General features: G+C 23.4%; 1 protein-coding gene and 1 long non-coding RNA gene across 3 annotated transcripts in view; one reads left to right on the top strand and one right to left on the bottom strand.

Annotated features, from left to right (window-relative positions):
• Positions 1-10,899, top strand: part of LOC126898161 (uncharacterized) — a 47,497-nt gene that overhangs the window by 11,207 nt on the left and 25,391 nt on the right. The gene's annotated exons all lie outside the window — the stretch shown is intronic.
• Positions 2,399-9,602, bottom strand: LOC126897954 (alpha-tocopherol transfer protein-like). Of its 2 annotated transcripts, none has more exons than XM_050671912.1 (6): positions 9,390-9,602; positions 8,605-8,761; positions 6,108-6,366; positions 4,885-4,995; positions 4,143-4,248; positions 2,399-2,732 (listed from the first exon to the last, which is right to left on the bottom strand). In XM_050671912.1, the coding sequence occupies exons 1-6, from the start codon at positions 9,520-9,522 to the stop codon at positions 2,635-2,637; spliced, it is 864 nt and encodes a 287-aa protein (XP_050527869.1). In that variant the 5' UTR covers positions 9,523-9,602; the 3' UTR covers positions 2,399-2,634. The 2 variants fall into 2 exon arrangements, with proteins under 2 accessions (XP_050527869.1, XP_050527862.1); XM_050671905.1 differs by having other exon boundaries at positions 6,102-6,366; positions 9,390-9,599.

Raw genomic sequence — 10,899 nt, forward strand, 5'->3', positions numbered from 1 at the left:
TATGATAGAGAAAAATGGGAGAAGCTATTCTGGCAGTAAAAATTCTCAATGGATTGTAAAGTTGGAAAAAAAAAAGTTAAGTTTCTATTAATAATTATAATTATTAATATTTTCAGCGCAATGTTCTCCCAAATAACACTCATTGCACAATAAAATATATAGTCATACCACAGAATTAAGCTCTCCTGTGATGAACCTTTCTCAGTTTCTTGTAAACACAGAATGAATATACTACAAGAAGGGTTAATCTTGTGAAAATCAAGGATCCAATTAAGGAAAACTTATAAGAACAAAGGCAAAATAACGAGGCAACCATTGAATAATTTAAAACGTATAGCTTAATGATGAATCATACACTAATAAAAAGATTTAAGTGAATTTAACATAAAGAATCAGTAGATTTAAAACCAATTAATATCATTACTGACTAAACTGAAAAGACTCAGAAAACTGAAATATTGTGAAAACAGGGATATAATTAAAGTTTGGTGTCATAACAACTGTGAAAATAGCGAATTTCCATAAAACTAAACGTATTACACTTTGGCCATAAACCAATTTTAATCGTAAATTTCAGTATGGGATGCGCACATACTGTATAAAGTTAGTGTACGTGAGCAGTGACTATACCCTTTTAATAACCAATACTAAAACTGTACTAACTTCAAAACTCTGAACGGTAAAAAATTCAATGAATACATTATGTTTATACAATATTGTTTATTGTTTATTCATAAAGGCAATGAACGTTATACACAAAATCTTTCAATAAACAAAATCATTTAAACTTTTAAAAGACAAAACATTCTCTAACACCTTTTTGAACGGTGTTATTTAAAATAACACATTTAGTAAAAAAATATATACAAATAACTTCTATTTCACAGAAATTAATGTTAGATTCTCATGCTTAATTTTATATATAACTTTATTGTATTACAATTATAGACCTAAGAGTTAATATTTATTTTTATAGAAAAATGCTAAAAATAATTAAAATTATACCAATTGTAATAACACCTATAGTACACTTATTAAAATTGTCTATTAAATAAAATAATGAAAAATTAGAGCTTTTAACAATTTTAGGTGTAATGTTAAAAAATTACACAGAAGACTCTTATTAAGCCCAACGTCATTATCATTATTTTCAATTATTTGGACAATATTTACTATAAAAATATGACATTGATAAACGTAGTTACCCGTAGATAGTGATGTAATATAAGAAAATTTTGAGAGAATTTCCTTGGTAACAGGTATATTGTTAACTATTATGTATTTCAATGACTTCTCAAATATTTTTTGCATTTCTAAGGCTTCTTAATGAGTAGGGTAATATTGGGAATTCTAGGCCCCCGCCTAAGGTGACTTAGGTAGGGATGTTAAGATCAATCAAAATGGCGGTTTAAAGTGTGCATGCGCACTAAAACTCCATGGCAGCGGAGGGGGAGGTAGCCATTCGAAAATGGTTGTTCTCCTCCTACGATGCTATCTACTGGAGGGTAAGATAAACCTCATGTGAACTGATAACGTTAACTGATAAACGTACGTGTAAACATACACATTACATTGAAATAGTGTATATCAAATAGTGGTCGCCGTTGCCACTTTAACATATTTACTTAATATTAACGCTACGTCTCCGTCAACAATTCCTATATAGGAAAGGGGTAATGAAACATAACATAAATTAACCTATGGTGGGGATGAATCCAACTTAAACTAACAATGTTTTCTATGAATGTTATCATTGCTTACCAGACGCTTACGTAAGCATATTTTCGACATCAGTAATATATTATAACGCTCATAGGCGTCAGCATTTTATGAGAACAATGACAACGTCTGTCGTTATGGCATTATAATTTCTAAGAATTTTATCATTACATTCTTATACTTTTAATATATTACACAATATTTTCCTTTTTGTAAAAGTTTTCAAGCTGGGCATTTGATCTCAGTTCCCATTGTTGTATTTCGGTATTATATATTGCACCATGAATTCTTCTTAAGATTTTCCTTTCGAATCTTCTCAATTTCTCTTCGTCACTTTTAGTTATACACCATGTGGCACATGCAGAAGCCAGTACTGTCTTATGTAGCTTATATAAAGTTTTTCTTTGACTTTTTTTGATATCGTTTTTGATTTAAAGAGAGTCTCCATTGCGAAATAACATCAATAATAAAAACTTAACTTATAACTATTAAATGTTTTTCATAAATAAAGAAATATTATACGCTGAAACTGACTTAGCAAGCGTTTTTGTTTGTAATATCGATATGTATCGATATTTTTATCTCGATATTATTGAATATCAATGCTTCAGTCAATATTACCATTACTTATTAAATAATTGTCGATTATCATCAAAGTATGAAAAAATATAACTTCAAATAAAATTGTATAATTTAGGTCATATATTTATTTTAATTTTGTATTATACAGTAGTAATTAATTTATAAAACTGTTAAATACAAGGACTTTGTTTCAATTTTTTTTTTTTTATTGTAATCATAAACATCGCAGAGGACGCTATTTATTAATAGCAGATAATTATCGTCTAAAATGTTGAGAGCCACAGATTACGTAAGTTAATTAATCTACGATATAGATAATTAGTAATTCATTGGTTATTTATTATTTTTATTAGTATTAATTTGTCTTCTAATAATTTCATTTTGTTCAACATACCATTCTCTGCAGGAATTCAAATTTTGCTGAAAACTATCTGAAAAAATTAATATTTAATATAAATTAATTCAATATATAAAAAAAATGACTAAGCATTTTGATTTATTAAAAATACTTTCTCTAATTTTTTAATTAAAATTTTTTTCATCAAAATAATCTAATTAAAAATTTTATATATTTTTAATAAACTGTTTGAGTATGTTCATTACCATGTTAATGATGTACCATATTAAATATCATAATATTATATTGTATTACTCTACTCTTTTTTGAATAGTTTTAAAACTATATAATAATACATTATATACAAAAATATTATTTTAACCTATGATACAATGTACTAACTAATAATATTGATTAATAAATACAAGCAGCATCAAAGATGTGTTATTTAAGAAACTGATATAGTAAAATTTCACTATCTTACTTCACATATTAATATGTAAAGTAGAAAAATAATGTTTTTTTTTTAAGGTGTTGTCCAATAAACGTGAGTGAACTATTCAGTTCTTGATGTAGTCTTAATCCATGATGTTGTTTTCAATTATCATTAACTAACATCCTACTCACAATGTATTTTTTTAAAAGAGTTATTAAAATTTAATTGTCATCAACGTTTGTTTTTAATATTACAAAGATACATATATAAAATCTATTTCACTACTTTGAACCTTTAAACTATAAAGGAACTATAACTACAATAGGATAAAGGTAGTATATTATTTAACTTATTTTTCCATTGTAGTGATTCAACACCCTTATTCTTATTTTTGATTTACTACAGAACTGTGATATCTACCAACTTTTCGGTAATTTTAAAAATGTATTATTTCTGGGGATAGTCTTTGAGTTGAAATTCGAAAGTTAAATGATAATTTGATATTATATTTTTACAATTAGATGAAGAATAGAATAAAATACATATTTTTAAGTCAATGACAAATTTTATAGAACAATTTTCTAATTTTATCATAAGTTAATTAATAAATTAGATTTTATAAATTTTTGTCTAATTATTTTGAATAAAAATGATTTTAAAACGTCAAATAGGAGTTGGAAGAGCGCAATACAGGTATCACTTTTTTTATGCATTTTGATAAAATTACAGCGTTGATAACAGTATGCCACTTTTCATCATGTCTAATTATATAAATGTAAATATTACAATAACTTATAACTACAAATTGATTATCGAATTTTCGGAATTTCAATCGAGTTTATTTTTTAATTAATTGTACATTAATATCAATGAGTTCCCTTTTAATTTGCAAGATATTCTAAAATATTACCCAGTGAAATATATTTTTTTCGCTATAAACTTGTTTATTATGCTCTATAAAAATAAATTAAATATTATTCATTAAATTTCTACGACAACAATATTGTCTACTAGAAATTAGTGGGTAATATTCTTAACAAATAATAACGTAAACATATTTTTACGAACCAAATAAGGCTTTACACGATAAAGATGTCCCTCCAATATCTTCTGGGAAAATTGATTTAGGTACGTGAGAATAAATATCTTCTGAGTCATTTGAATAAAATTTGATCTATATTAATTGATTAAAGAATTCATTATAACTTTTTGGTTAATTTTAAGTAATATGTTAATAAAAATATGTATGAGTCTATCTATCTATTTACTTATTGTCAAAACAAAATTTTTATTAGATCGAATCATATCAATAAAAATAGTAAAGCTGATATTAGATATAGCTGCTAGCTTAAATTATTTTTTTCGTTTTATTTCGATTATAAAAATAATATTGTTCAATTTTGTTTATAATGTTTTAGTTTCAACTAGAAGCTGAGAAGGTAATGATTTTATTATGATGTGTTTTTCTTGTATCTGTTAATACAAACACTTGACTACCATTTGATCGATTCTGCTGATCTATAAATCAAAAACATCGGAATTTGATTAAAATGAAACTAATATATAAAAAATGGAAAAAATCCCTCTAGATTTTAGAAATTCAGAAATATTTCGTGAAATTAGGTAGTAGTTAAATAGGGTAAATTTTTTTCAATTTAAAATTGTCATTTCTTTTTTAAAATTCACGGATTATAAGAAAATTTATATCAGCAATACTAGACAATAAAGTTTCTTTTGGATTTATTAAAATTTATTGAAAAATATGATTATTATATTAATGTAAAGTTGACTAAATATTTAAACTACAAACCTTATTTACCAATTGACTTTTTATAAATGGTTTCACGATCTTAAAAAGATATTGCATAGATTTTCCTGAGTTCATAATGTGAAGTTTGTTCAAACGGACTGGAAGTCCTTCCTGTAAGGAAATATATTTCAAAATCAATATTTATTTAAATCAGAAAATTTTAGCTTAGTCAAATTATTCTTCACAATTATTTATGTATATTATTAAAAGTTCGGTATCAATAAAATATAAAAAATTATATGCTAGAGTAATATGCAATAAAAAGCAAAAATCCATAATGAGTAAGTAAACGCATTTTAACTCGTTATTTTTTAGAAATTATATGTTAAGTTATAAGCTTATATATGCATGTTTTTTTACATGGTTAAGTTAAAAAAAAACTAATAATATCCAGAATAGTCGGCACGGGGCATTGTGAACACTAGTATAGTATTTGGCATTTGCGCCATCATAAAAAATCGCTTTGATGCAAAATTGTAGATTTTATTTTAATTATAGCAGAGATTCTTGGATTATGCCAAATACAGTATGAACTTATATTTTAAAAATATATTTTGTTCTCCCTAAATCCCTCTGTATCAAGAAAAAGAATATATCCAAGATATTTATAAAAAATAATATTTTAATTTATTATTTAAAAAAAAAATTAGGTTTAGGTAAAATAGGTTTTAAAAATATCTAATTTGCAGATTTTAAAAATACGTAATTATTTGGGTCATTTACACACGCTCCCATTTAAAGAGAATGAGGAATGTATTATTAAAACTTTAAGGGTAATGTTTTTAAGTAGATACAATTTGTGGTTTTTGATGTATTGTTAATTAAAATCGCCGATGAAAGAAACAAAAAATTAAAAAAAATTAAAAAAAACACTAGTAAAATTATTACCTACATAGCTTCGAAGCAAAAATAAAAATAATAATGATCAATTTTACATCCTTCTATTTTCCGAAATTGCTATAGAGAATGGCGACTCTCTTTCACATGTTAAGGTGTTAAAGATGTTTTTGGCTAGGCCAAATCAGAAACAAAAATTATATTTATTTTTTAGTTGGTGTAATGCACTTGAAGTATACACGTTATTCAGGCTAAAAAAGTAATTAGTTATATCAGAAGCTAAAACCCCCTAGAAGTATTCAACTAGTCATCTAACTCAAATAAATTAACTTAATATTTTAACTGTTAAAGAGTAAATGCTAGCGTTGCGGAATACAAACTTGTACATAATTTAGCATCTTGTGGATCATAGAAATTTGTGAACATGATTTGAATATGTGACGCCATTGAATATTAATACAATTAATAACTACGTTAACTGCATCACATGTACCGTGACACAGTAAAAGATATTCCATCCATAAAATCATAATTTTATAGTCTGAAAGTGGATCAAATAATTGAAAATTAGTTATGTTGTCGTACTGTATGTACAAATAATGTTCTTTTTTGTCATAATTGTCGTATGTCAAATGATTCCAAGTTCTAAAATAATAAATAAAATACATTTTATCGTTTAATCAGTATTCAAAATATTATTTGTTAATTACTGATTTCAATTACAAAATTCTTTACATTACTTAAATTTATCTTTAATACAAACATATCAATTTTGAATATAATATAAGATTATTATACAATATTATAGAGAAATGTAGCATTGTTTTCAATTGATTTAATATTAAAGTTAAATTGTATTGATATATTGCACTGTCAGTTACTTGTTTATATATATTGTATTTACATATTTTCTTATGATAAAAACAACGCTCTTTACATTGTAATAGCGTATTATGTGATATCTATAAAATTGATTACGTAATACTAAATAATATTGTTCATCAATAACAGAGTATGATAAATTCATTCAATGTTTTTAGTATGTTATGTTTTGAATTATTACAATAGAGTACTCAGTCCGATATTTGGACTCACTTAATAACGACTAACTTAGAGCTAACGGTATCTGACACTTTGAAAAATAATAAGATAAAATTTACATAAGCCCACTTAATTAATTTAAAAATAAAAGTAGTAATAAACATTATTTTTAGTTTCATTTAGTTACACGTTTTTTTTAATTTGCCAATCATCAAGTATTTTTATTTTCATCCCTTACACTTTATGAGACTATTAACTTTATTTTGTCAAATGACAACAATACTTAATTAACTTGATTATTTCAATCAAGTTAAGAAAATATTTGGTCCATAACAACTTTTGGATCACTATTTCAGAAGTTACAGCTAATCCAATGTTATGAGTGAAGGTGAAGAGTGAATGTTGCTATTTTAATCACTAGTATTATAATAAATTATAAAAACATGTGTTTGTTAAATAAATAAAAGTGTATTTTATTATTTTAAATCAATTAAACTATTTTTTGTCATCTAAATCCTTCATTACAATATAAAAAAAATTATTAATTTTTCGAGAGAATTAAAGATTACAAAGGATTAAAAAAATCATATATTTAAAAAAATTAGTGTTAATTCTCATTGGTTCTTTAAATAACTGCAATAAAAAGATAGCATTTCAAAATACAAGTTCAATTTTAAAAAACCAAAAAAAAAAAAATTTAAGGTGTACAATATTTAAATCTTATAAAAAAATGTTGCTCTTGATCCTAAATCTGGTTTTAGATTTATTCCATACGCCTAGTTTCTGAGATAATTACTAATTAGTAATTAAGTAATAATTAAACATTTAAAAATGTATAAAATATTTTTTTTTCTATATTTACGAAATTAATTTTTATGAATTTATTAAAAAATGATATTTTTGGTGTCTTAATACTTTATCAAAAACCGAATTTAATTGTTTTAATAAAAGAAACATGCGGTAATCAAAAAATGTTGTAAAAATTGTATTTTTTTTTGTTATAAATACATTTTTATCACAGTTATATTTTAATTAAAAAATAATTACGTTTAAAGATTTTACGTAAATATTTAGTGTAATCATGGTGGTTTAATTATATTTTATTTATCTTCATTAATTTTTAAATTATTTAACTACAAAGAAAATGTTATACAATAAGAATTATCTTAATTATAAATATTATAGTATTTATGATTACGATCTTGTGAAAAATGTCTACAAGATTCCAAAGTAATGTACTTGCATCTGTTTTATATCCTTATGAAATCATTCCTTTGTTCTACACTATTTTCATTCAAATTATTTGGGAATTATTCCAAATGAAGGTACAGAAAATTTGATTATACACTCGTATTACAACTCAAGGTACTATAGATATTTTATTTATTTATTTATAAATTTAACGGACTTAGCCCTTTTTACAATATCAGGTTATTTAACAATTTCGTAAAATAATATCAGTATTTAAATAATTCACAACGATTCAATAGAATATTAGAAATAATATATATATATATATATATATATATAAAAAAAAAAGTTTTAGGATAAAATTAACATTGACTACATAATATTCGCTTTTATTGTATCCCAAAATAAATTCAATACCATTGAATGAATCTCAAGCGAATTTTTCAATATTTGCCATGCTTCAAACTACAAGAGCTTATAGATTTCCTTTTTATGTATACAAAGAAAATCGTATTAAACAACTACAGTTGTTCGCTGTCTATGAATTAGACTATGTGATTTCAATTTATAACATTTTAGCACATCATCATATAAGTGTTAATTGCACATTTTATAACAATTTACATTATTAATTTCATAATTTGTACTTACGTGCATTCAAATTGATTTTTTATTTTTTCATCTATTGGATCAAGATCGCAAAATAAATTTGGTGTTTCAAAAAACGATTTATAACAATTTATTACGGTATTGTGTGCTGATTCGAGATCAAAGTAACAACTGTGAAGAAATGCAACAAGAATTTTATCTGAAAGAAATGGAGTTCATCATAGATTTAAATTAACTTAAATATGCAATTACTTAATGGGTTGATGAGTGCTTGATTCGAGATAAAAGTAGTAGAGGTACTCTACTATTCAAAAAAATTAGTATTTCTTGCATTTTAATACCTTTCACATTATCACGTAAAGTATATTAAAAATATTTTCTTTTTTTTTTTTTTTAAATTTTTTAAAGTGTAATAAATGGCAAAAATAGTATAATAATATATGAAAACTACAAACATTTTAAAAGTCATATACCTAAACATAGTTATTAAATAAATTACTTTGTATTAATATAATATTATACTTAATATAATTATTCTTATATAATATATTTATATGTTATATTTCTTTATACACGTGAGATTTTCACAAGGATATATAATTAATAATATAGTTATTTAACAAATATTAAAAAAATATATATATAATTGGTCTTAAGGCTTTATAAGGTTGTGAATGTGTAATGTGGTAAAAAAAATAGAATTGAAATGTTTTATTTTTAAAAATTAAAAAATATGAAGAACTGTTTTTATGGAATGCATATATTTAAATTTGTCTCATTTGCCAAAGACTTTCAAATCGATAAGTAAAAAACAAGTTTGAATTTACCTGAGATAGGTGGTAATTGTTTTTCATCTTTTAATTTTTTTTTTAATTCCTGGATATCTTCAATTTTCAGTTGCGGGTACTTTTTTTGTTCATATTGAAAGTATTCATCAAACGACGTTGAAGGAGTATACATTTTTAATTATTAGTTCAATGTAATTGACTAAGAGATAAGGTCTTACCTTCAGTAATCTACGTATTGATTATTGTAGCTAATGCACAAGTAAATTAATAATCAGTTGTTAGAAAAATAATTTATCATAAGATACTTCAATTGTAGATTATTTAATTATAAATTTATCCATCAATTTTTAATGAGTACTACTGTTATCAAGCTTGTTAGTAATTTATGGTTTTCTTTTCTAATATTCTATATTCAGGTAATTTCATTTATAATAAACAAGGTCTTCTTTTCCATTCAAACATTTTCATATCATTTATTATGCCTAAATTTGACTACTAAACTCTCGTTAAAAAAAATCGATAATTTTTTAAATTCTGAAAACTCTTATTGTATATGTTAAAATAATGGGAAAAAGTCTTAAAATAAAATGTTTAACACATTAGTAGATATAATAAAAGTCAACATTTCATATTTTATTTGTTATGTTAGTTTAAATTCTTTATCATCTTGTAAAAACATTTATCTATCTTCAAATTTTAATAGAAATACAAAGTGATTGATTTATCATTGACTACTAAATATTTCATAAAATAATAATTTTTTTTTGTAATGCTGTTTAAGACAATTAAGGACTTTTTTTGGTTTTTATTCTCGTTCTATTGATCTTTTAATTTCAAAATTTTCTTCATTTACCCGAAATTGGCGTATTAAATAAAGGGATAAAAGGGGAATAATACCCTTAATTTATTATTCAGAAATATATATTTTGACTTTAAACTTATATAATTTTAAAAAATATTTTTAAAAAGAAATTTTTTTGTGTCTTATTTGTTTTTCTCAGATTTCAATTGATCAATATTTTTCACGATACGTGAAATTATTACAATTCATATTAGTTTAAAATATAGCTCTCAAAAATTGAAAAAAATGTCTAGTTTATCAATTAAAAAGTTACTTAGTCCACATTTTCCATATAGACAATTACAACCATTCTTTTATAATGTTTTTAAAAAGTATTTATTGTCGATTTGTTTTTGATATGATAATAGGTTTCAACTATAAAGTTGAATAACCTTACTTTGTTATTTATTAATATATTAATTTTATTTGTACTGTACTATAATATTCCAAATATTCTGGTAACACGTTACTGTATAAATCATTTAGATATCAATTTGAAAGGTAATTAATTTATATGTTCCTAAATTTATAAGATTGAATTCAAAATTTCCTGTATGTAATATTAGCAAACTTAAAATTATAATCAACAAAAAAAAATTCTCATAAAAAATTCAGTACTACAAATAATCCTTTAAATATCAATATTTTTTCTACATGCTGAATGCAAAAGGCAAATTAAACTTGATTATTTTAATTATTTGAACTCTG

Source organism: Daktulosphaira vitifoliae, unplaced genomic scaffold (genome assembly GCF_025091365.1).
Source record: "Daktulosphaira vitifoliae isolate Bord-2020 unplaced genomic scaffold, ASM2509136v1 Scaffold_1, whole genome shotgun sequence".
In the NCBI taxonomy this organism is placed as follows: Eukaryota; Metazoa; Arthropoda; class Insecta; order Hemiptera; family Phylloxeridae; genus Daktulosphaira; species Daktulosphaira vitifoliae.

Bases quoted from the DNA above. Each gene is read 5' to 3' on its own strand.
- LOC126897954 (XM_050671905.1), bottom strand. From the start codon at position 9,522: ATGTATACTCCTTCAACGTCGTTTGATGAATACTTTCAATATGAACAA. The intron at 8,762-9,389 runs GTAAATTCAAAC...CATTTCTTTCAG, and splicing joins ACAATTACCACCTATCTCAG to ATAAAATTCTTGTTGCATTT. The intron at 4,249-4,884 runs GTTTGTAGTTTA...CAATTAATATAG, and splicing joins AAAGTCAATTGGTAAATAAG to ATCAAATTTTATTCAAATGA.